Genomic DNA, 26,283 nt, shown 5'->3' with positions numbered 1-26,283 from the left:
TTTTCCAGTATATTTTGAAACGCATTTAACTTCAATCTTAACTTCTACCTGCCTTTTAACTTGCCAAAGAAGCTGTAGCGGGCACTGTGATGGAACCCAGGCATCTTAAAATTACCTGATATTTTTTTGCTGCGCTTCCATGAAATTGGGGGACTTGCATGAGGGAGAATAAAGAGGGTGGGGGCTGAAATGTAATCTTCTCAGCAGAGGTGGGGAAAATAGATTTTTAGTGCCTTGGTGTCAGACATCAAAAACCCAGAATTGTACATTTAATACGTTTGATGCCCCCTGCCTGTTGAATGGTCCTGTCATCTGTGAAAAATTTAATTTCTCAAGCAAAAGCCAAGATAAATCCTACAACATTATTAAGACTCCCCGTCTGATAATTCTTGTAGCCACCGAGGATAGTTTCTCCTCCATAACCGATAACGACAGCAGGTTCTTTAAGTAAAGCAAACGGAATGTGGGGAAAATGTTTTTAACATTAAATAATCTTGTGGACTCGTAAATAGCAGGTCAGTTAACAAAATAAAGCGCATGCTTTCGGAAAACATTCTGACGTAGACTTTCTAAACGCTACTCGTGCACTTATTTTGAAAGAGTGTCAACGGAGGGACAAACTTCCGGCCCGTTTTTCTTTTTTTTATTGACCGAGAAGTTGACCCACCAGCAGGTTTTTGTTTTTTTTTCCGTGTAGGTGGAGAAGCTGAAGATTTCGAAATGATTTCCTCAAGCTTCAGGGACTGCCAGGTCAGTGACTCGGAGAGAGAAAGAAACTTTAAAGAAGGATGAAGAACAGAAAGCGACACTTTCTCTTTATTTGTTGCAATAACTAAGTGGCAGTAAGGATTGAGAAACATAGTTTGTATTATTGAGATATGTATATTTAAAGTGAAAAAAGGATAAAACTGTTAGTTTACAGAAAAATATTCATGCAGGGGCATAAAGCAGGCAAACCTCGATAAGTTACATGTCCACTGTTGATAAGTGTCCGGAACTTTTACAATAACAAGTAGATTTATTTAGGCTCTGGGTAACACTGAAATGAAATTGGCTGCCTTTACTCGATGAATCTTTAACCTCAGGTTGCTCAAGCCGACGAGACAACAGCATGTTTGTCATGCAAACGGCTTACACACTGAAACCCAGCATTAACGTCTGCACCATTATGTTCCCGTTTCTTGCAGGCATGGAGGGCGGAGGGGCTTACATTGTCCACCAGCAGTAATGAGGCTTGTAAAATGTATGACGCCATACTCACGCAGGTAGCCTACTTAACACCCGAAAACACCTGTTCCACATGCACACGCAGTTTGCACACCGTGGGTGTTTCAGGCTGTTTAAGATCTAAATTGTGTTTTAACCCCCCAGTACGTGAAGTGGAGGAACGATGACAGCTTGGGAGGAATTGAAGGATGCATTTCTGCTGTCCAGGCAGCTGACCCAAATTTTGGTAACTAAATGTGGGGTTAACTATGCTTCTGATAAATATGGAAATAAGGAAAACAACAAAATAAGACTAAAGAAACCCTGAGATGTCTGATTAGTTTATACGCTGCAAGGAAAAACAATTAAATGTGGCTACTACTCTTTAAATAAACATGTTAGAGGTCAGTCACTTCAGATTATTTCAGTGTTATGTGTAGCTGGGAGGCCTCAGTTGTCAGCTGTCAGTTTGAGCTCTGATCAAGCATTTAGTTGTTGTTCATGCAAATGACTCTACCCTCCTTTGTGCAAGTTCAACACTTATTGATTCTCCTCAGAACTTGCAAGCTGCTTTTTAGTTTAGCTGCTGTAAACACACACGTTGATTGAATTGATTGATCCTAATGTCTGGTTACATAAGAAAAACAATTTGAGGTCTTCCAAGTTTACCATTGCTGACAATAGACACCCTTTAAAATGCTGGCTGCTTGCACTTATTCGTATCAGGGGCATACAGTGGAGTTAAACAACTCTTATTCTTCATCTCATGCTGCAAATAAACAGAAATGGAACCAAGAAGCTCCTGTAATATTTTACTTAAGTCCAAAGGCAAAACTTTACAAGTGCATGTGATTCGTTCCCCATGAGAACTGCAGCTGCAGAAACCTCCAGAAAGAAAAGACAGCTGTTATTTGTTTTTCCTGTAGTTATGGGGCATGTGATAAGTACAGGCCTGGAGCTAGTGGCAACAACAAGCTCCACCAGGCTGGATGAGCGTCTGTCAAGTGCTGTGAGGAGGACGGTGGAACTTGCCAACAGCCAGGACATCACTTCCAGAGAGAGACTCCATGTCAAAGCCATGGAGCTCTTCTCACACGGGTAAGGTCCAGAGCCAGACCGCCACAGCAGGAGACGCAATCACAAAGCAGCCCGTGCTTCATTGGGTTGTGTTTGAGCCAAATTTATCTTTGAATGTTTTCCTGCTCAGAAGGCCTCAATAAACCCATGATGACGATATGAAACCTGTATCAGTCAGCAAACCCAATTCTCTAAATGTTCAAAGTGGTTGTGAATTCACAGGAAACTGATTGAAAAGCATGTTTATGATTGAAATGCATAACAAATGTAAAATCAATCAAACAAAAACCTCAATAATTGACAGCACACAAACACTTATTTTTTAAAAGCATAAAATGTGGTTAGTTTTAGCGTCCCTTATCCAAGAGCCCTGCACACTGCAACAGTTTTTTTTTTTTTTTTTTTTTTTATGTGCACAAAACTGGTTTTATCAAAATTATTTTAAGGGTTAATTATTTAACGCTATCAAAAATATTTCTGTTATAAATCTGTACAAAATCCTGATGTAATGACTTTAAAATGAAGTAACTTAATCATTCTCAGAGTTGTATGCTAAGAGAGACTCTTACATATTTAATCTTATCTGTCACTGGGGTCTGTAGTTGAAGTCTGAGTCGAAATGAGTTTCATTGAGCCAGAAGAAATAGGTTGAACTTGTGTTTTTTTTATACATAACACAGAAGTAAAAGTGTTTTTTTTATTTATTTTTTATCAGGTGATATTCATTCCCTAAGTTATTTGCCTGGCCTTACGTGATACACTCTCTTACTACAGATTGTCTGCCAAGCTCTTCTGTAAAATTTCAGTCACAGTCCAGCAAGTAATATTTGAATTTTATATTCATTGTCTTATTTCCCCGGGGTATAGTCAGCTATACTGTAATATCGAGGAGCCATTTTGGCTCTCAGCATTGTCTTTGCGATACTTTCCAAGTCCCTCTAATCTGCTCACAAAGCATATTGACATTTGTGATTCTCCAGGTACCGATCAACGTTCCCTGAACTCGCTCTTTTTTTCTTTTTTAAACCGACACATTTGTCTTGCAGAAATTTTCCGAAAGCCTGTGAGGCATGGGAAGATATTCTGCTAGACCACCCAACTGATATGTTGGCCCTCAAGTTTGCACATGATGCTTATTTCTACATGGGAGCCCAAATGCAAATGAGGGACTCAGTGGCCAGGGTGCTTCCCCACTGGAAACCACACATGCCTTTGTCCAGGTACAAAAGACGGCTTAATGTCACCAGAGATTTTTTTTGTTTGTCAATCTAAACATTGATGCCATGCATTGGGACAGTATGGATGCATACCTGCAAAACATACAGCATGTAAGCTAATGAGGCTTGTTTACAGTAAGTAGTTGTGCAGTGCTTAGTATTTTTGTTTAAAGTGTGCATGTATGCTTTCAAACTGTTAGGATGTTCTTTCACTCTGCCAGAGTAGCTTTGCATGATTCAAAGTTTGAAATAATATAAATATTTCCAGTATGCTGTGCATTGGTGCAGCTCTTTTGTAAATTCACTGTCTGAAATGAGCCATATTAGATCTTCTTTTTTTAAAAATTTATTTGTTTACTTTGTTTTTGTGTGTACGTACGTGTGCACATACCTGCTCTCAGCTACCTGAATGGACTATATTCCTTTGGTCTCCTGGAAACTCGTTTCTATGACCAGGCTGAGAAAGTAGCCATGGAGGTGAGATTTTCTTCTCTGCTGTTATTCAAGCTGTTGCCATTATTGTAGCAGGGGGTTTTGGACTCTCGGTCCCTTTTCTGATTTCGTTAGTTCAACTCTGCAAGTAATTTGCTGTCAAAGACCTACAGGAATAAACAGCAGACCCTTCAAAACTCAGCGTGTAATGCATACAAAGTATGATATGAGGGTCGCTGAAAAGATTGGGGAGCATCATGTTGAGTGTTTAGAATGCAGTTATTTTGGATTGGTCATTTTAGATCTAGTTACTTATCAACACGTTCATCGCTTCTTCTTGCTTCAAAACGGCAAACTCTCTTGTGAAGGGGCTCGCTCTAACTCCCGACGATGCTTGGTCAGTCCACTCTGTAGCCCATGTTTGTGAGATGAAGGCAGAGTTGGACAAAGGCTTGAAGTTCATGGAAAGTAGAGAGAAAGACTGGGAGGTACGATGACTTTGTTCTTTTTTTTTTTTTTTGATTAATCACATACAAGTAATCTGTTCCATAGACGACTGAATTATATTACATATCCAAATAGCCCCGGGAAAAGTATTTGAACTCTGTAATGTTTAATTCCAGGTAACTGACATGCTGGCCAGTCATAACTATTGGCACTGGGCTCTATTTTTCATCGAGAAGGTAAAGATGATAATGGGTTTTTCAGCCAAGCGGAAAGCTGGCAGTCACAGTGTTTGTGGAGAATGTATTTATGATATTGCCTCCCATAGGTAATTTAAAGCCTGGGGTTGATTATATTGTAAGATTAATTTGTGTTTGCATTTGGGCAACTCAATTTATCCACGTTGCCTATTTCTCAGTGCTCAAGTTATTCAAATTTGTCTTCCTCACCTCCTCCACAGAGGCAACACGAAGCTGCTCTGCAAATATACGACACTCAGGTTGGTTTCTGTTGAAAGTTTGCATCTAAACTTTAATACTATAGCTGTCTGAGTACATACTCTTAGTAACTTCCAGAGTCACGCATACGCCACTGCACAACACTGCACAAGAGACGCAGACTAATGCAGTTTGATGTGCTCGTTGTGAGTCAAGAAGGTAAGCGTGAACAAAAATGAAAGTCAAATCCATATTCATATGTCAGAGCCAAGGAACCACCCACACTCATTTCAGTGTCAACAGCCAAAGCGGATTATATTTCGTGATACTCCAAAAATAAGAGAGACAATTTGAAAGTACATCTCTTTGATGTCCTGCACCTTTAGAATAATACTTCTCAGCTAAAAGTTTGAACGCAAAAGAAATTCTGAAATTCACATCAGCAAAGTTCAGCATCTCGTTTTTTCTTTTCTTTACTTAATTTCTCTGAACTGTACACAACGTGGTCAGACGTTGTGTACAGTCATCATGGACACGAATGTCATGGTAATTCTTGGCTGACTTTCTTTGAAGTGTTAGGTGGATACACCTTTAAATATTTAAAAACAAGAATTTGGCTTAAAAGTTGGATTTTAGTTTAGATTTTTTTCTAATCCATCAAAGGTCAGAATCATACGTACAGGCTCAAATATTTAAATACACTCACTTAAGAGGTGTTTGCAGAACTGCGCACAATGCAGCCCCCCCCCCCCCCCCCTTTTATTTATGTATTTATTTTATTCTATTTTTGTTTGTTTTGTTTTCTTTGGTGGGTTTTGTTTTTTGTTTTTTTCTGTTCGTTTGTTTTTGTTTTGCCTTGTTCACGTGATAGTACTTTTTTTTTTTTTTTGTTTTTTTGTTTTTTTGTATGTGCCCATAGATTACACATTTTCCTGCATCCAACTGGTTTGCCACTGGCGTAACCAGTTTCACAATGGCAGTGTTTGTAATCACAATTCGAGTTATATTTTTCTGTTCTTTTGTCATATTGGAAAATTATAAATAAAGTTGTCAAAAAAAAAATACACTCAAGTCTATTAATAAGGGGTACTGAAGGTCGTACATTGTCTGGTAATTTGACAAGGTGAAGACCTGTTAACTTACAGCATACAAATTATTTGCTCGACATCACGCGCTGAATCGATCAATGCTCAGAGCAATGGGAAAGTCCAAGGAACTTGTGTAGATTCACACAAGTTGGAAAGGTCTCTCTGAGCCATTTCTAAACAACTGGAAATTCTAAGATCATCAAACTTCAAAACTATTGTACATAAGTAAAAGTTATTCAGGTATGTCACAGCTTTGCTAAGGTCTAGAAGAAGACTCAAACTATCAAAAATCCTGCCATGAACAGGAAGCTGCTGGAACACCAGGCTGAGCGTTCACAGTGAAGCATCGCTATGAACCGAGAAACAAAGCCCCTGCTGCAAAGTTCAAGCACAACTGAACTGAACCCACAGAGACAAGCCTTGTGGAGAAAAGTTTTATGGTCAGACAAGACAAAGATTGAGCTGTTCGACCACAATGACGAGGAAAGTTTGGAGAAGTAAAGGTTAGAATAGGCTACCAGCTGTCAGTCAAGGTGGGGGTAGCATCAAGCTCTGGGGCTGTTTTCCTGCAGTTCATACTAAAGGACTACCTCCAACTTCTTCTTTACCTCAAGTCAACAGCTAGACAGCTGAAACTTGGATACACAATTGGGTCAGTGATCCTAAACACACTTTGAAACTGGTTTATTAAGTGACATTTAACCAAATATTAGTTATATACTGTATATGTATGTATGTGGCCCAGTTCTTGTTTTTTATAGTCCTTAAAGATGTATGCTCTACAATTAGTTAAACCCTGGAAAAAGAGCAAAATGACCATGACATTCATGCCCATGACGAGTGCATGTAAACGTCTGTATGTCCTTTGGTGATTAGAATGAATAGTGATGACAGTGTGTTGTGTTCAACTAAGGTTTTCAGGCGTTGCAAGGCCTCGGGAGCCATGTTGGACATTGTAGATGGCTGCTCATTACTTTACAGATTGGAAATGGACGGTAAGATATAGAACAAACTGCATGCTAAAAATACATCTCAGACACTCATCACACTCTGATTAAAATTCAGGAGTAATGCATTTTTTTTTTTTTTTTGTGCTCATAGAATATGTTTAAAATGATGCCAGCTGGCAAAATGCTGCAACATTTCCTAATGTGTTACTAATGGGCTGATGGGCAACTGGAACAAATAATTTAAGATAATTTAAGACAGTATGGTGTTGAGTGAAACTGCTAATGAGGAGAGATAATCTCAGTTGCCATCCTTCATTAATTTGAACCTCAAAAGTGCTTTGTTGGAAATTAAGGTAATTAACAGAACCTCTGACCACATTTTCTTCCTGCTCTGTTTTACAGCTGACTATGCAGCCTTCAAGCTGTATTAGCGTGTTTGTGTTTCTGCATGTTTCAGGAGTGTGTGTGAAGGAGCGTTGGCAGGAGCTGCTCCAAGTAACTCGGCCTCACACTGACGATCACGTGACCTTGTTTAATGACCTTCACTTCCTTATGGTGTCGCTGGGAGCTAAAGAGACTGGGACTAGTCGGCGTCTGCTGGAGGGCCTTCAGGAATTGGCGAAGTAAGTTTCGTGCCATTTCTTCTCTTCACTGCACACCTCAACACTCTGTCAGGCTTACATAAGAACAACACAAGCCTTATGTAAAATAGAGACAAGACTGAGCGTAGGATGTGAGATAGAGTGTGAATACAGTCAGAGAGAGGGGCTTCCCTCTGCAGCAGATGCCTCTGAGGTTATAATGGCCTGTGCTCTTCGTTTCGTCGAGCATACAAACCACAGAACAGCTCACATTTAAAACCAGTCCTTAAAGCTGTCGTGCTTTCACTATTACTTAAGACGTGTTGGATTTCTTTGAAAGTGAGTTAAGTAAGAAAATGTAATTTTCTCCTCATCGCAGCTTTACTTTGAGTGTATTAGACGAGCTGCATGCATGTTCAAACGCAGCATGCATCAATTACATCTAGCATATTACTTTTTATTACCTGGGTCTTTGGAGGATTGCATAGTTTAAACTAATCCATATTTTTCCATATGGTAATTATACAGTCAGAGGCAGTCACTCAGAGTATTTGCTAATCTGAGAAAGCTTAAGGACAGTGAAGTGAATCCTTCTCAGAGGTCTTTGCAGCTTTCCCTCTAGATTGACTGCTGTAGGGAGGAGACTGGGCCGCAGAAGTTTGGATAAGTGCAACAGCAGCACTTTTTTTTTCCAAAGACAAACCTAAGAGAGTCATTCTCTGAAGTCATTGCAGATGGACTCACATTTCTTGAAGCTTTTAATGCACTTACAGTGACATAACAAGTGTTTAAATTCACATAATATTAGATGCACTTCACTGAGCTCGCTTCTGTTCAGTTCGTCTCCATTTGTGTGAGGAGGGCAGACTTAGACACCAATATGCTATCACACATGGAGAGCCTGCCACAAGGGAAACTACCACAAAAGATAAAGGAGAGGGAAATATTCCTGTGTCTTTACAAGTCAGCAAAAAATGTAGAAATAAACTAACTAGCCACAGAGTGTCTTTTTCCAGAATGTGTTCTTTATGTTTGCTTTCATTTTCTTTTTGCAAGACAAACCAGATCCCTGGATTTCTACTCTCACAAAATATTTAATGCTGATGCCTTCTTTGAGATGCAGCATTAACAGTTTTTAACTTGTTACTCTGTATCTTTGGCTCCTTTTTATAAGAAAAGTTGTTTCCTTTTTTTAAAACCGTGTTTTTCTTGCACAGGGATCCAGGAGACAATCAGCAGCATCAGCTGGCCGGGACTATAGGGATACCAATGTGCCAGGCTATGCTGGAGTACAACCAGGGTAACTACGGTCAAACTGTGGAGCTACTATACCCTTTACGCTATCACATGGTAGACATAGGTGGCAGTGATGCACAGGTAAGTCTCAAAGAATTTATTAACTGTTAAAGAAAATCATTTCAAACTGCAGCTCTCCTAGTGAACTGCTGAAAATGTTTAAGCCTCGAGGCTTTACTATCTTTGGATATCATTGCTCATACTTTGTTTTCTTGAGCAAAAGTGAAATCCTTGATGCTGTAAAAACAGGTCAGAGGTTAGGAGTGTTGTGCAGAAAAGCTGCAGTCTTTCTATCTATGAACATACCAGACCGTGTGAACATGTGGAGTGCAGTGCACCAGTGTATGAATAATGAACTCTTTTATGTTATTTTTGTTCTGAGAACCGTTCTCTAAGGCGTCACAGGTTACATAAAATGTAACACAATCTAACACAAAATGCAGAATGTCCTTTTACAACTGAAAGAGGTTTGTGTCTAATAATGTGTTTGTGTATTGTTGTTTTCAGAGGGATCTGTTTAATCAGCTGCTTATTCATGCTGCGATGAAATCGGAGAATAAGCACCACCAGAAGCTGGGAAGGTAAGGAGCAGCAGGGATTTCAGGCTTCATGCTTTGGGGTGTTTTCCCCCCAGTATCAGTGTGTTTTTGCATGGGAATATGCCGGAAGATTGTGCGAGGGGAAATAAAACCCCATCTTTCATTCACTGAAACACTGAAATTCCAACATAGTTTTGTTGCGATTGCTGTCCACTCCGATTTTCTTTAACTGCTTTCCATCTGCATACAGAGCACGAGCTGCTTTCATGCTCCTATTATGTAACTGACATCCATGTCTGTACAGCATGTTATACTTTCATTATTGATCAGCTTAGCCTCTCAGCCTGCAGTCTCTTTGAATCTGTGTTCATGTCTTTGCACTGTCTTGTGCTGAATTTCCCCAGATGTCTTCTGGCAGAGCGCGATGCCGTGAGGCCAAACTCTCCTCTGACCCATCGTCTGATGCAGAAAGCTCTTGCACTTCAGGACTAGAGGTGCACAAACCAGTTCCCATATAAAAAACAACCATTGTGGGTTTAAAAGATTTAACTATCAAGAGCTTGGAGTGTTAAGAGAGTGGAAACCTTTCATGCAAATCTCATTGTAGTTCGCATTGAAGTTCTTTCTTACTATAGACTCCAAGTATTCAATAATTAATACACAGCTGTAAGCTAGTTTGACATGAAAAAATATGTAAAATTGAATTATTCAAATTTCTGCAATAACTTATGTGCAAAAATTTTTTTATTTTATTCATTCCAAAAATTGTTAATTTTATTCCCCAAATAATTGTATTTCCATTTTTCTAATGAAAGCTTTTATTACATTACATGACAGTGGTGGCGCTGTGCACTCTGAAGCTAGACTGAAAACAATGTTATTTTAAATGAGCCTTCTCTCACTTTCTATATTTAAACAAATAAACATTTGCTTTTATAAATATTCTATATTGATTGTTTAGCTTATCAGAGCTTCAAATGATGATTAATATTACTGCCACTGGATCTTGACTTGTGATGCTCAGCAATAAACACCCCCCGCCCCCCCAACCCTGTTTAGCTGGTTTAATGCTGTTGTACGTTTTATAAACCGTCTTAAGTCCTTTCATTTATTTAGTTACTGTACAGCTTGGTATGATTTTGAAATTGCTTTTACATTGTTGTAAAAAGATTTCCACTGGGCTAAATTGAGTAGCAGCTGTTGAGCTGGTGCTACAAGGCTGAACCCCGACTGAAAGGTGGGAATGTGGTGGTAATGCTGCTGAAATACATAAAAATGTGAGATTTAAAGAAAGAGAAAAATGTTTTGTTGGGGGAAAATAGCATTTTGAAATTTCAAATACCTAAAATGTTATATTGAAATTGATGTAACATTTTAAAATGAGCTTCCTTTGATTAAAAAAAATCAAAAATGTAACATTTATTTCTTTGATTAGAGTTTAAAAATAACTGATTTAATACTGAACACTTTGATCTATATCTATGTATGTAACATCAGCAATAGGCTGACAATGTCTATGATAAATGGTGTTGAAGAAATAATATACAAAAACCAATCTTTGGACTTTGAGCGAAATAAATTCGTCACAGTTGTGACTTATGAAGCACTTGAAGTGTGTGGTGGTGCGCTATAAAAACAGCTACGAGGACAATGCTTTACCCACATTCTGCTCTCCGTCTCTCATGGACAGCTGAAGGTCTGTATCTGTTTGACCAACACAGGGTTGCAGAACAGATGGCCCACAGTGGCGAGTACGTACACTGTATATTGGCTGCATTCGCACAAAATCCAGTGTGACACCTTCTTGCCTGGTTGTGTGGAGGTGTGGCTACGCCTACCTTGACTTTAGGATCAGAAATTGTTTGATTTACTACTTCACTCTCTTTCTTTCCCGTTAGCTGAGTGAGGGAGGCGAGCAGTGTGTGAATGTTGTGTTTCCAGACCTTTAAAAAACGACACATAATGACTTGCTTTATGTGAGCTGATGTTCAGTGATAAACAGTAACATAAAATAATAAATGCATATGTTTTAACTCAATTCTATAAGCAAACTTTTCACATTTAAAGAGATGAAATCTTGACGTCAATGTTCAAAACCGGTTAATAATATATACACTTGGCATATAATTGACTGTAAATAATACATTTAAGTGCATCACACTTGTATACCTGTAGGCAACCACATGTTAAGAATATCACATGCCCAGATATTGCAGTAGTAGCTGTAGAAAAGATGTCCTTGAACATGTCAGAGAAGCTGAGTGGAGTACTGCAAGTTCCTTTCTTTCGTTTTCTTCCCCTCTGTCGTAGCGCTCTCACAACACTGAGGTAATCTCATCTTGAATCTGAGAGATCAGGATCTGGGACAGCACAATTCCTGCAATCTAGAGGACAACAGCAGCCACTTTAGATCACAGAAGAGGCTCTCTGTAACTGTACGTTCTGTACAGAGCATCTCAAGGTCCCTTAGCAGGGTGCTGCAATGTGGCGCTGGGAAGAAAGGTTCCCAAATTAGTTGAGACTGACTCAAACGAGTCACTTAAAATAATTGCGTACTCACATTTGCACGCACTTGTCAAGCCGATCATAAGGTGTTCTTACAGAGAGAAACCAAACCATTGGGTTGCAAACACAGCTTTTAAACAGCAGTCTATAATTAACACTTTGGCTTGTTATGCAGACAAAGTAAGTGTCGGTAAGTGTTTTGAGAGGATATGCAAGACTTAAAAGAGAACTTCATCAGATTTACGGCACATCAAAGCATTAGAAAACTAATGCAATTGCTCTGTCGGGCCTTGTGGGTAATTTGTGCTTCTCTTCAGATTCACTGCAGAGCCTAGCGTACAGATGAGAACGAGACAAATCAGTTTAAACATCCTGTGCTAAAGTTACACCTTCTGCTAGATTGCCATTTAATATTAGCTGAAACATTTTAATAAGTAAACAGAGTAATTATTTAGAGGCAGCTCGTTATAAGTGCTAATTTGATTTCATGTTTGCTTAATGAGTATTGAATGGTTTTATTTAGTTATCAGGGCATGTTTTTAGCATCATTGGTAGAGGGGCAAAACAAAATCATCCCCGTAACACATCCTGTCAGCATTTTGTAATTTAGGTGGTCTTAGGTGTGAATACATTTCTCTTGACCCATTTAAAAAAATACAGTTCATGATGGGAAATTTTAGCAGGCAAGTAGTATAAAGGACTGCCATTGCAATAGAAGGCGTCAGCATAGATGTTTGGTACATATTTATGGGACAACATGGGAGGGATTTAGAAGAGGAAGAAGAGCTTCAAGAGGAGGCCTGTCTATTTTCAAATTCTGGCATTTCAGATTCTCTAGATTTCCGTCTGCTGCAGCGGAAATGCTGGGGGATCGTGGTGCGTTGCACAGTGAGAATCAGGGAGTCGTCAGCATCTCTTAGACATATTACATTATCACACACACCCCGCTACCTCTGTTGCACATTAACCTGTACTCATTCTAGGATAGTGTAATAAATGAATAATGTGCAGTTAAAATTTTATTGTCCCAATGTGCCTAGTTATTGCTGTCTAGGTAGAACACACCATTCCAAATCCCTTGATTCACAGTGGCCTCACATTAACCCTACTCCTTATTGGTTTCCTCTAGAATCCAAGTTTTATCCCTTTTTTTTAAAAAATTTATTTTTTTATTTTTTTACAAGGACGATATTGAACTTGTAAAAAAGGCCGTGGGAAGCTCTCAGATTGAGATTTGTATGCGAGTATAAAGTCTGCATGGCTCTGATTGCTGAAGTCTAGCTTGGACTGTTTTCGCAGCCACATCCAAAAACGCCAGTTTGAAGTTTGCCTTTGAGGGAGCGTCTCCAGTCAATATGTTGATTGCTACACACTGAATCCAGCAAACTTTCATTAATAGTTATATTGGCTTGTTTGTTTGTAGTCTTATTCAAGATGAAACTAGTCCTTTTGGCAAGTTACTAGTCCTGTGTTGCCTAATTACTACACTGGGTTACCTGAGGCAAGGCCAGACCCAAGGCGAGAGCTCCCACCAGCAGCAGATGAGACTCGATCCACATCACTGCTTTGTCTGCACAGCCTACTGGGTAGATCGACTTGTTTGCCTCCATGAAGTTTTGCGTTTGAACTCCAAAACCGCACATAGTGTTGATCACTGCCTGTAAGCCAGATGAACAAAAGCAAAGACAGACGAAACACTGAGTGCATGATACATTGATAAGCACATAAACCTAAAGCACTCTAAATACGTTCAGATCTCGCTTTCATGCTGCTGGTTTCACATTGCTTGTTTTTACTTTGAATTGAAAGTAAATTGGAAATAATGAAAGAGTGACGTTTGTTGAGAGGAAAGAAAATAATGTGAGCAGTACAAGCAAAACCCACTGGCTCTGAAAAGAAAAGCTACCTAATCCCTGAGGGAACCATGCAGTTACAGGGTACTACCAGCAGGTCGCAGCACAGCAGCTCTCAAACTGTTTAATTAATCGTTTTTTTAGTTGTTTTTAATGTTATTTTATTTTTACCCCATGTTGTAAAATGTTGCTGTGATCTGTCTTCAGAGTTGCATTATGTTTAATCAATAGTGTGATAGATGTTTTTTCCTCAGTGGTGGTTTTCAAGCTGTGCTGCTGCGTCTGTACAGAGATTTTTTTGCGTGTATTTGTGAATCCAAAGTTTGTGCTCATGCAGACATTTACATATATGCTGTTTGTATGACAGCATGGATCCTCATGCACGCAGATAGCTGTAGTGTTGATTCAGTAGTCTCAAAATATCATAAAACCTTCATGAAAGAAGACTTTGATTTGGAATCATCTGTGCAAAGTTACTGTAAGGTTGATCATATCGGAATATGTTAAACATGTTTTTTTTTCTTTCTTCTTTAAGATGGAAATTGCCTGGCAGTGACTCATTCAGGTACTCAACCAATCAATTTGCAGATTCCTTTTAAGAGAAACTGGTTGGCCATTATGAGACCAGTTCTGTGCATGACAGCTAATCCCAAAGGAAAGGAAGGTAATACCAAAAACTGCTTTTACAAGCAGATGCAGACGTGTTCTTGCCACCTCCCGACTGAGAGCCTCTTAGTTTGGACACACTTGCGTACATGTCAAAACAACGCAGGTTGTCACAGTCAGGCAGTGCTGGCTATAATTCAGCATCCACAGACCATTAGCTAAAGTATCGGGTATATTTTATAGATGATTTCAAATTTTCTTTGGGTCTCTCTTAATGCCAGCTCGTCAGTGGAAAGTCTTGAATCCCCATCATCAGCTGACAGTCTCACTTCTGTTGGATAAGACAGTCTGATGTCTTAGCAGAGAAGCCTCACTTCTAATCGAATGTAACTGTCTGGAGACTCCAGGGACCCGTGGAAGTCCTCTTCTCCAAGTTTAGAAGAAATACATGCATAGCTGCCATACTTTGTCTCCCGTTGAATACTGGCCACATACATATCTTGCATTCAGAGAGAGATGTGTGGAGGTGAATGTGAAATACACACAACTGGCGCACAGTTGTGTCGACATGGCTGGGTAGCTTTACGTGTGTTATCCTTTATTGCCACAGTCTGTTCTACTCACCAAGCTCCTGCATAAGACCCTGCTGAGTCAAGATACAAGATTTTTTTTGTAACTTTAAATTCTCAGCAGTTTTATTTATTTTTCTCTGTTAATAAAGTGTTAAGAGCCTGTTTCATCATCATACAGCTGCTTGTTCTGTTCATGTCACAATCTTTCTGCCTTTCTTGTTTCTGTTTATCATAAATGTGAAGGAGGTTTGATTTGTCAGTTGCTTAATCAAGTGAATTCGGCATGACAGAGAAGATTTAAAACACTGAACAAATTTGAAATGCTGACTGAAATTGTGAGGTCAGCAATCTTAATAATACATCATCTTAAGATTATGAAAGTTTGTGTTAAGGTTTCTTTTAAGGCACGCTGTTAGTTTGTACATGTTGTGTATGTTAAGAGGCTAAACAGAGAAAGACTGACCTCCCCAGGAACAGGAGTACAGCAGGAATAAGGCACACCACAGCGCTCAGAGCTGGGGTTGTCATGTGTACAATTAAAGTAGAGGTTCCAAGACCAATCAGTGTAGTTGTTCCATCCACAACACTTGAACTGGGGGGAAAAAGAAAAATGAAGAGTGAAAAGTGAAATCGGGTGTATATTTAGAAACATAGTGTTGGTCTGTACTGGGCATCCTGCCAGTCAGGGCTTCTCCCGTGGGAAAACCCAAACTCATAAATGTGCCAGCATGTGCAGATGGAAGAGCAGTTTCACATGAGGTGACCCACAGAGAACAGGAACTGTAAGTTGCATGTAGCCTCCTGTGGAAACCCTCGCTAAGGCAAAAAAACAAACAAAACAAACTGCGGTTTCTTGCTTTAGTCTCAGATGCATCCAATAAACTATCTGTGATCAGTTTGAAGACTTCTACAGACAAAAGGAGCCACTCCGGCTCAGTGGAAATAGCCAATGAGAGCACCTCTTTTTGAATGTAATCCATCAGGTTCTGCAGATCCAGGTCATCCCTGTAGTGCACAATTGCTTTCTTTACAAACTTTCCCAAAGCACCCCGTGCCTAAGAGAGAGGAAAAGGCTGATTGAATACACAGAATAACAGCTTTAATATCAACATTTTGCATGTTTTACAATAAACTATCTACAGATGTCTTTGTTACTTGCCTGCTAAGGTGCTCATTGACACAACTGATCTCTCAGTTAATTACTCGGGTAGCATTTTGGAGGATTGTAAAGTACCTTTTTGTGAACCCTCTTTTGAACAGATGCAGTGGAAAATCCCCACAAAGCTTGAAATGATGAAGTCGAGGATAATTTCAGATCCAAGCTAAAACGGTTTCTGGGGAGCTGTCAGACACCTATTCATAGTTAATCAGGTGGCTTTGCTGTAGATTTGATCGACTTTTTGTGGGACTTTTCACATTTGCATAAACGGTATTCATGTTCAACGTTGCATTGAACTTTTTTTTCCATAAAAGGCCACTTCAGTTTTTTCTGAAAATAAACAAATATTAACACATGGGTTTGGAGGCAACACAGCATCGTCCTGTTTACATTGTAAAGCGTCCCGCGGGATGCACGTAAACCAGGCGGCAGCAGAGCAGGAAGTACAGCATACATAATCATAAAACCATTTGTGCCTGTGAGAACTATACATGAAGCGCATACCAAACACAAAGCACATATGCAGGTTCTACATTATAGTAGATAATTACTTGAACTTAGCCATTTGTTATTATGTGTCGATTTTCATCAGCTCCTCTCGAGCTGAATAAACAAAACCTATAGATGATATATGAATACGTTATTTGACTGAGTTATCAGTAATGAGCATTTGAAACTGAACGAGGCTGATTCAGACGGTGAAATTTTGTCCTGCTTGTTACTTTAACTTTCATTGTCTGTAAGATTATTTTCATTTTCAGAGTATTAACGAGGGCTTGCATTGTTCATATTTGTTTTTGCTATTCTTCCACCCTTTAAGACGCTGAGAACAAAGAGGGCCATGGTTATACAGGCTGAGTTCAGATGTAATATATACTAATAGGAGCACTGTATGATAATGAGCCACTGAACTTTAAATTCTCATTAAAACGAACTTCTCTGAATGCTTTGCTAAAGGCTTTGTGAATTGTTCGCATTACAAACTACGTTAGAACAGGTTATGTTGATAAATACTGTGAGCACTGTCAAAATAGCCCAAAATGTTATCCTGAAGTAGTTTTGTTAATTTGTGTTAGGATTTTTACAATGTTCCTTACGCTCACCCTGTGCCTTCCCCTGTTTCTGTTCCCACGTGGTGCAGTTTGCTCGTGGGCTTTGGAGGCTACCGTCACAGTGTGTCATTAGCGGCAAAGTCTCCTTCAAGGGATCTGTTGAAATGGAACATTTGGTTCCACTTTGAAGTGCCGAAGCATTTGAATCATTTAGCGAGGAAGGATGCTGGGAGGGTTGTTAAACTACTCTGTTTAGCAGCAGGCAGTCTGAGTGCTGACAGAGAACACAAGGGAGAGGAGAGGTATCATCAGGCACCAGGATCCCCGCCACTGATGACAGCGAGTGCTGCCACTGCTGGCTGTTGTGGTTTTTATTCTCGGTGGAGCCCTAATGGGATGTTAGTGAAGGGGATAAGTGGAGGGGGATCCTTCTCATCTCCGTAGTCTCCAAACCAATCACTTGGGTCATATAAGTATAAGATATAGGCTGAGATATAGTACTGTAGTACATATGTACATTCATGCAGCCACAGAGTAGATCACCTATGGTCACAAAAACAGACATTTTTAATGTATCTAGACCTGGAATTAAACTTATTATTAATGTATAATAAAAAACAATCGTTAAAATTCTTTTTTTGTTTTAAATTGTTCTTATTGTATCAATTAGAGAGGCAGGAGACAGTCTGCGAATGAGACTATTTAGTCAGGTTGACTTAATTCTGAAATCAATAAAAGCTGTGGTCTGTGGGAATAACTGCAAAACAAACGCATCAATGCAAAGACCAAACATGTCAGCGAGCTCAATAAAACTTAAACTCCAGTGGTCAAAGGTACTGGTACTGCTACTGGCACCATTATTTATTCATATACATAGAGACGTAGTACGTTAAAGTTTATGAGTTTGCCTGGAAGCACACTCTTGCTTCTTTCCATTGTCCCCAGGTGCCAACAATTAGCTCACTGAACACAGTGCTGTCGTTGCCGTTATTGCCACTAGCATTTAAAACTTTGCCACAATAAACCCAAATAGTTTTTATATCCAGTCACTTCAAATCACATTGTAATACCGAGAGAAAGTTCTCGCATATTTTCTGTCAGTCTACAGAACAAGCCCGAGTCATTTGGAGGATTTATAGAGAGTGACACAAACACTGATTCTCACTGGAAGCTGCCGTTCTGTTTCCTGTGTATGCTGCGCAGCACAGACATTAACAAGACATTTCCCCTGTGGGCTAAGCTGGCCCATCTGTGGGATCAGATGTCTGCCTTATTAAGTTGCATATACTGCAGTTTACAAATGTACAGAAAGTCCATAAGCCGGGAAATGACACCATAAATCAATAGTGCTCATTGTTATCACTGGAGCCTGAATGTGGCCTTAAATGGCCCCGTAGAATAACTGAGCCAGTGCACAGAACAGTCTGTAAAGATTCAGATACCTGATCGGAGTAAAAGAAGCCCAGAATCGCTATGGCCAGCTGGGTGAGGAAGACCAGTGTGAGGCTGAAGGAGAACTAGGGAGTAAAGACAAAAATATTAAAAGGCTGTGACTAATATCATCTTAAAGGACAGATTAGTTGTTACACATAAGATGTGAGACTTGGCTTTGGATTAGATGGAAGCAAAACACTGTGCCAGTATTTGTAATGTGTCTGTGAGGTCTATTACTGTCTTGAGGAGGCGAATGTTCTCTCTGAGAGCTCCGATACAGCCACAGAAAGTGATGAAGAACATGACCACCCCCACCACGATTAAGATGACAGCCGGGTCGATCAGGAACGTGTCCCTCACCGTGTCTGGCAGAAAGATGGGAAAACAGCCTCTGTTTGTTTCCAACCCCAATACCTGATTTTGATTTAAATAATTCCATCATGTACCTTGTTTCCCTGTCTTTGCAGCATCCCTTCCTACGCTAGCAGCTAATGATCTATTGTGGGGTTGTGCACAATGAACACAGGTAAAAAAATTTTGGTTGTCTCTCAACTATATATATATCTCATAGTAATTACAAAATTAAAGACACCAGGTAAAATGAAGGCGAAAGCCTGACACACATTTGCTTTGTGCCAGGAAAGCTAAACAGTTTACGATCCCAAGGAGAGTGCCACCTCATTCCTGCACCTCTTTTTATGAGGGACGGTTTATCGCTGGTCTTTAATTCACTTTGGAGTTTAGGAGGTGTGAGCGAAAAGTGTCGTCTTGCGTACCTGTGGCCTTCTGGACTTTAGCATACACACCAATTGCAACAATCAACAGGGAGAAAACCTGGAAAAAAGGAGATGATTTTATTGTTACCAGCAATTTTTATTTATTTTTCACCAGCAAAGAAAGCAAGTAATTCTCCTCTATCGCGTTTGCTGTCTGTCCTTCGTATTCTGCTTGGGAAATTCAACACCAGATACTTCTAAGCTGGTAATTAATTAGCAATAGCAAAGCCCAGAAAATGCTGTGTATTTGTAATTTATCCAGGTTGAGTCTTTATTTGGATGTTTAAAAAGTTGTTGAAAGGAAACATGTTCCTTCCAGGGTGCCGCCTCGGACTTTTGTTTGCAGGACAGGTGTGATTAGATTAGTGATGATAAGCTTTTTCCTCAGGTGCTGAGTAGGCAGAGCACCCGTTGCCATGGTAACTGCATCACTAGTTTATGTGTTGGCGGTAAACGGACAGATGGATATCAACAGGGAAAAAAATAATAACATATGGACCTCGGTTTAATGTGGAACCTCGCAACAGAAATCAGACTCAGTCCACCTGTGACTGCGATGGAAATCCTCCAGAACTGAAAAATGCTCTCTCCCGTTTTTATCAGGATTTATAGAACTGCGAGAAGAACTCGACCTTGGTTAGAGAATTGTTTTTATTATCCACCCTAACTTCACTTAGTTCTTGACTGTGATGTGTGTGCGTGCCCTTCTTTTAAACAGTGTTACCCAAACGTGTTGTGAACTGCTGAAGAGGTGAGTTCACCCAAATAGAATCGACGTATTAAAGGAGCCAAGTGAGTGGAAAACAGGTGGAATTAACGCTTCCCGTTGATTGCATTGTCAACATTAATTTCCCTTCTCTCTGTGATTGCTTTTCTCACCTTGAATAACAATCTGTGCGGTCCTGGCTTACATTCTCCTGATTACTAATTTGTGCGTGTTTGCTTTTGTGTATAAAGGATGCATTTTGTTCAGCCTTTATAGCTACCAAAACACAAAACGTGGATAGCGCCTATTTTCTTTGGAAGTACCATTGTACATTTTTCAGGGGTATTTTCTGACGTGTAGGAGTGTGCGCACCTGCAGCTCCTTTTGTCAGTTTTCCACTGACTGTGCCTTTTGTGAATGAGGGTGGCATTTGCAACAGGAGACACACTTACACAGTGAATGTATTCCAGCTCTGTTTTTCAGGCTTTTCAAAGGGATGAATCAGACTTCTCCCAGAGGATTTTGTGTGGAGGTGAAAGCCAGCTCAACTGAGCCACGGGGACGGGGGGACAAAGGCCTGATGGATTAGGGCTGCAGTGTTCGCTCCTGAGCCCATGTCTGATAAACAAAGTCAACACAGGCTGGGGTATGAGGCTGCTGTGGGTGCAGTTATTGTTGATTGGCTCTAAACACAGTAGGAGCACAGTACAGTGTTTGCCCCCCTGCTGTTTTTGTGGAGGATTGGATGAACGGGGATGTAATGGAGATGTAGGGAGTTAGCAGAGTTAGAGATGTGATCTGTGTGCTCGACTTGTAATGTGCTGGGAAAGTAAGTGAGCCAAACAGCTCTATTTTAATAGTGTGTGTTTTTGTGCGAAAGCAACTGCTCATGGAGGACGCGGTGCTTTAATGGCTGCTTCAGTTTATCCGCTGTACCTTTCTATCATTTCCCAGTTGTCTTGTTGTCTTTTTGTTACACTAACAGCCACAGTAGAGGAGCGTGTATAATGTAAGACTTGCACAAAATGCATAATGATTATGTCATATCAGCAGTGTGTGCATGCCTGACATCTGTTAGAAAATAAGCGATTTAGGGCACCTGTCCTTGAATACGGGAGAAATGGAAGGTGTGATGGTGTGAGCGACTGACAGGGGCTGAATTGTGACTGGGTCAGATCATCTCCTGTGCTAGTGAGCAAAAAACATATAAGCATCCATTAACATCAGCTTGCTCACACATTTATGCAGTTATGTATCCACTATACTGCCTGAAATGTAACAGTTTATCTACCATTAAGAATATCATTCAAATATATCAACCAATTTATTTTCTGTTTCACCAACACATCGAGCACATCAACGACTCGTCCACCAGGTCACCAAAGAACCTGGGACAACATCTAAAGAACTGCAGGCCTCACCTGTCTCAGCTAAAGTCAGTGCTCACGATTCAACAATAAGAAAGAAACTGATGTCGAAAATGGCATCCAGGGGAGAGTTACAAGGCGAAAACACTGCTGACCAAAAAGAACACAGAGGCTCAAATTTGCCAAAAAAACCAAACAGTAACATGCTGATGATCCCAAAGACTTTTGGGAAAATATGCTGAAGACTGACAAGATAAAAGTTAAAATTGGTGGAATGTTTGGCTTAAAACAAACACAACATTTCATACAAATAGTAATATGATTGTCTTGATTTATTTATGGGGTTTTTATTGGATTTTATATCACCTGTGGTCCTCGTGGACAAAAATGACCCCAAAGTACAAAGTGTTGCAAAGGGTCATATTTTCACACCATACTGCTTTCAAACATCTTTGATCTTGGATCACTGATGTGTGGGGTCAAGCACTGGTCATAACAACCACAACAGGCAGCATAACGAGGAGGCAGGTGCTCTATATTCAATGGAATTTTATTTACACAGCGCCGAATCACAACAGTCGCATCAAGGTGCTTTGTATTGTAAGGTAGACCCTACAATAAAACATACACAGAAAGTATGCTCACAAGCCTCCATTGCACTGGAGATTTGCATACTTTGATGAGCATACTTTTTTTTTTTTTTTGCAATGAGCAGAAGAACAAAGCACATATTGTCCTCTAGTATAATGAGGAGGGAGAATCAATGTTCAGGAAGATCCAGGGTTAGAAGATATAGAAAATATTGTCAATATTTAGAGCACATGCTACCCTTTCTCTGAAAAAGCACATCATCCACCTGCAGAAGTGGAAGAAGGCTATGAAGTGAAGAAAAGTGATGAAGAATCTGAACTATGTTCAAGTAGGTTCTCAGGCATCCAGGACATGGTAGTCTGAGGAGCTTGGAAAGAAAGTGACTGGGCTTCTTGAAGTTTCTTGAATTTTCAGAATGTGAAACTGAAATAGAAGATGTGTCAGAGGACTACACATCATCCATTTCAATTATGATGAAGAAAAGAATCAAGCAAGAAAGAGGAATCAGCTGAGACAGAGGAATATTTGCAGTAATGTGAGGAAACACTGATCTGGTCTTCTAACCTTCCCAGTGACAGACGATGCCTGACTCTCTCATGTGCCTCAGAGAAAGATGATCTACCACAGTCCAAGCACATGTGCCAGGTCCCATACTCCTTCAGTGGCTTTTCTACTCGAGTACTGAAAGCATTATACACAGTGTATTCTGCTTGTATTCTGCTTTTTAACGTTCACATGCCAATGGATGCATCAGAGACCAAGTTGGGGTTCAGTAACTTGCCCAATGACACCTTGGTAAGAACTCCAGACTAGAGCACACAGAGATTGAACCAACAACCATCCAATTAGCAGATGACCTGCTCTACAGCCAACTCAATGATGAACAAGGAGGGACAACAAGAGAGGAAGAAAAATGGACCGAATGCAGCTGTAGGCATATGTGGGCGTGTTGATTCTTACTGCCGTGCATCCAGTAGAGTCGCTACGGCCAGTTTATGACATCCTGAGTCTGGTAGAGAAGTTTTCATGCTGACACAAGATTAATCATAGAAGCACAAAAAGGACATAATTTCTTGATAAAGACACAATAGATGATCGTCGTTCATGACACAAACGTGCTCCCATGAGGTGTATGGAACAAGTGGGTGTTTCTCCTGCTGTGATGTAAGATCCTGGTACTGATGTGACTGTATGAGCACCAAGTCCTCTTCAGAGGACTCTGTCCATTCTAACAGAACATCCAAGTAAACCAGGGAACTATGAGATAAAAACATGGGCAGCATGTGATGCAGGTCCAGCTGTACATGGAACATGCTCGTGTGCGATGGCAAACCGTCTGTCCTGCAGTCAGGACACGCGAGTTGTCCCTAACATTGCAGGTTTCCAAAAGACAACAATCACCTGTAACAGCTTGTTTACTGTATATGCCCCTTGGCCTGCAACTGCAGAAAAGAAAGCTGTCCATGATGGGACCAGTGCAGAGGAATAAACCTGAGCTTCCTCCTGCACTTGTGTCAAATATGGACACGCCTTTGTCCTCATGAAAGTTTGCCTTCACTCAGACTCATGCCCTGGTGTCCTACCATGCCAAAATATAGAAAACTGTCAGGTAATGAGTTGGAATAAAGTTGAATAAAACCTTGAAACACAGAGATGGATGATATTTTATACTTGTTGCTTTATAAACAGTCAAAGCAAACGGGGTCATTTTTGAGCCCAGAGGACAACAGATGTGATTATGTGCTGCCAGTAAAGAACTTGTAGTTTAAAAACAGCTTTCTAAATTAACTTTGACATAAACCCGTCTGTGATCATCTGTTAAAGCAACCGACTCTGGTTGTGAAACGATCCTCACGATAACTGATGATTTCATTTATTTTTTACCTGAAAACAAAGAAAAAATTCATTTTTATGAGGTTTTTATCAGATTTAAATTTGAAATGGAATAAAAAAAAATTGTGTCAAAATGTTTGAATTAAGTTTTAATTAAAAGTGGGGGGAAAATCCACTTCATATTAATTAAGTATCAATCAAACCAGATGGGGACATTTTTGACCCCTGAGGACCACAGGTGCATGGAAATCGGGAGGGCATTATGAGGGTTAAGGACACTTGGGCAATCCAGCGGGACAATGATCCAAACACACCAGCGAGTACACCTCTGAATGGCTCAAAAAAGCAAAACAAACAGAAGGTTTCGAGTGGCCTATTCAAAGTCCGAACTCAGATCAGGTTGAGATACTTTGGCGTGACCTTCAACAAGGCCATTCATGCTTGAATTGCTGCATTGATGTATACAGGCAATCAAAGTTCTCATGTGTAACTGTACTAAACGTGAAATAGGTAGCAGCATGGAGGCTGGGTGCTCCTGCTGTTTTTAACTCCTGATAATAGCTGAATTTCTTTTCTCCATTTATTATTTATATATTTTTTGGTTTTTCTTTGTAGCAGATCTGTCTTCTTTGAAAGCTCTCTGATTGCTGGTGATTTGCATTCTCCAAAATATTTAGAGTATATTTTATCGTTGCAACTCTACTCACCCAAAATAAGAAGCTGAAGAAGAAGAGAAAGTATCTGATCCACGGGTTGACAAAGGAGAATGTCTCAGCTCGGTCCAGATTCAGTTTCCGGTCCATTATTTATTGAGGTGTAAAGCTACAGCGAGTTTCACTTGTAAACAGTCCCCAGTTCCTGCCCCACCCAGCAGATCTGCAGGCGCCATGTGAATCTGTGAGAAGCGGGTGGGTTGCAAGCTGTGCTGGTGTCGGGGTGGCTTAAAAAAAGGGGGGGCATGGATTTGTGACGCCGCCTCACCGTGCTGGTGAGACCCAGAACTGTCCATGTAGGCTGATGGGTCAGATTGCACAAAAAATATCTCTAGCTGACAGCAGCTGAATGGCCTACAAGCTGCCTTTAGTTTACCCCTGTGCATTCTGTCTCCTCTCGCCATTATGTCAAAGGGTCTAGATTCCACATCGCACAAATGCAGTGCACTCGTCTTTCTGTATTAATGTTTATTGCTTGTGAAAGTTTCATGTTCTAGTCTGCAGATTACAGATTCAGATTACTGTTCCAGTGAATAAAGCAGAAGGACGGTTGACAGAGGCTGGACAATGACATTTTTGAGAGGAGGAACATCTAATGTAGTTACATGACATTGCCTTTTGCTGTGATGTCTCCAGTGTGCTTTAGATTGAATCTGCCAAACTTTGAGTAAATAACATTCAAACCAATAAAGAAGTTAAAAAGAAAGAAAGAAGTCAAGCCACAAACTCTGTGAAGAGAGATAGATTGAAAGACGAAAGCTGATTATTGACTGGTGATGAAGGATCATCTGTCAGAATGACCGGAAGCACAAAAACGTAACTATAAAGTTAATGTATTACATCATCACTGGACACCAGATCCCTCAGTAACTCAGTGACTTGCCAGAGACTCGTATTTAATGAGTTTCACCTTTTTTTTTTTTTTTTAGATTGAATACAAATCAGATTTTAGTTGAACAGAACCTTAACTGGGAGGAGGTTGCACTCTGTAATTATGCAACATTTTTACTTTACCTTTGGTAGTGCTAATGGAATCTATGGATTCCAACTGGGAGTGATATGAAAAGAGAGATGATACAGATGGGTGATACCATAGTGATGTCCTGAGCTGTGCAGATACCTCGAGCTTTGTTTGAACACAGAAATTAGAAGTATGGTGGATCTTCCTGTGATTGGCTCCAATCAATATATTAGAGTTTTTGGTAAGATGGCACTATGCTCTGAAAATTGTGTCATGAATCATCACATTTTTTTTTGTATGTGACATGCCATCACCATACATTTACACCTCATTCGCAATGGGTTGGACCCTTTTTGCCTTCAGAACGGCCTCAAATCTTTGTGGAATGGATTCAGAAAATTGCTGGAAACATTCCTCAGATTTTGGTTGCAGCAATTTCGCATCACACAGTTGCTGAATCACTCCACCACATCCTGGAGGTACATGGGGCAAACCCTTATGTCACCACTGATACAAGGTAAGCTAGATCAGTGTTTCCCAAACTTTTGGAGCCACGGCACTTACTTCACATTAGAACAATCACACAGCACACCACCAAACAAAACTGTCACAAAAAGCACATTGATAAGTTTTTTCCGCACAGCAGACATAGTGGAGTTGGCTCGGTTTGTCCCCAGTATACCTTTTTTGCTTTCTTCTGGCATTTCATCTGGGTCGGAATTTTCCCCAGGGCCTGGGTCAGAGTGACTACTTTTTATTTCAAATATTTATGTATTGCTATGTAATTTCTTCTTCGTCGTCTTCTGTTTTACTGGCAGTTGGCAACCCATTTAATGTAATCGATAGATGATGTAATTGTTCTGCCCATTACTCACACCGATCGCCTGG

At 40.1% G+C, this 26,283-nt stretch overlaps 2 protein-coding genes across 2 annotated transcripts; one reads left to right on the top strand and one right to left on the bottom strand.

Annotated features, from left to right (window-relative positions):
• Positions 1 to 594: 594 nt before the first annotated feature.
• On the top strand, positions 595 to 10,874 carry ttc38 (tetratricopeptide repeat domain 38). The gene is made up of 14 exons (XM_085281604.1): positions 595 to 750; positions 1,188 to 1,265; positions 1,372 to 1,453; positions 2,133 to 2,304; positions 3,330 to 3,503; positions 3,902 to 3,977; positions 4,301 to 4,420; positions 4,556 to 4,615; positions 4,837 to 4,875; positions 6,815 to 6,896; positions 7,309 to 7,474; positions 8,650 to 8,809; positions 9,236 to 9,309; positions 9,672 to 10,874. Exons 1-14 carry the CDS (start codon positions 721 to 723, stop codon positions 9,757 to 9,759), a joined length of 1,401 nt encoding a protein of 466 aa, XP_085137730.1. The 5' UTR covers positions 595 to 720; the 3' UTR covers positions 9,760 to 10,874.
• Positions 10,867 to 24,615, bottom strand: tspan33b (tetraspanin 33b). Its single transcript, XM_085281607.1, has 8 exons — positions 24,429 to 24,615; positions 19,225 to 19,282; positions 18,686 to 18,813; positions 18,457 to 18,531; positions 15,763 to 15,858; positions 15,267 to 15,395; positions 13,269 to 13,430; positions 10,867 to 11,651 (listed from the first exon to the last, which is right to left on the bottom strand). The coding sequence occupies exons 1-8, from the start codon at positions 24,522 to 24,524 to the stop codon at positions 11,583 to 11,585; spliced, it is 813 nt and encodes a 270-aa protein (XP_085137733.1). The 5' UTR covers positions 24,525 to 24,615; the 3' UTR covers positions 10,867 to 11,582.
• Between the last annotated feature and the right edge of the window lie 1,668 nt (positions 24,616 to 26,283).

Source organism: Mchenga conophoros, linkage group LG7 (assembly GCF_057382185.1).
Source record: "Mchenga conophoros isolate Kocher_MC1m ecotype Shallow Benthic linkage group LG7, M_conophoros_male_GT1.1, whole genome shotgun sequence".
NCBI lineage: Eukaryota > Metazoa > Chordata > Actinopteri > Cichliformes > Cichlidae > Mchenga > Mchenga conophoros.
This window is presented reverse-complemented; position numbering and strand designations above follow the sequence as displayed.

Coding starts and splice junctions, on each gene's coding strand:
- ttc38 (XM_085281604.1), top strand. CDS start 721: ATGATTTCCTCAAGCTTCAGGGACTGCCAG. Junction 3,504..3,901: donor CCACACATGCCTTTGTCCAG/GTACAAAAGACG, acceptor ACCTGCTCTCAG/CTACCTGAATGGACTATATT. Junction 6,897..7,308: donor TTACAGATTGGAAATGGACG/GTAAGATATAGA, acceptor TGCATGTTTCAG/GAGTGTGTGTGAAGGAGCGT.
- tspan33b (XM_085281607.1), bottom strand. CDS start 24,524: ATGGACCGGAAACTGAATCTGGACCGAGCTGAGACATTCTCCTTTGTC. Junction 15,859..18,456: donor GCTTCTTTTACTCCGATCAG/GTATCTGAATCT, acceptor CCTCTCTCTTAG/GCACGGGGTGCTTTGGGAAA. Junction 15,396..15,762: donor TGGATTACATTCAAAAAGAG/GTGCTCTCATTG, acceptor TTTTCCCCCCAG/TTCAAGTGTTGTGGATGGAA.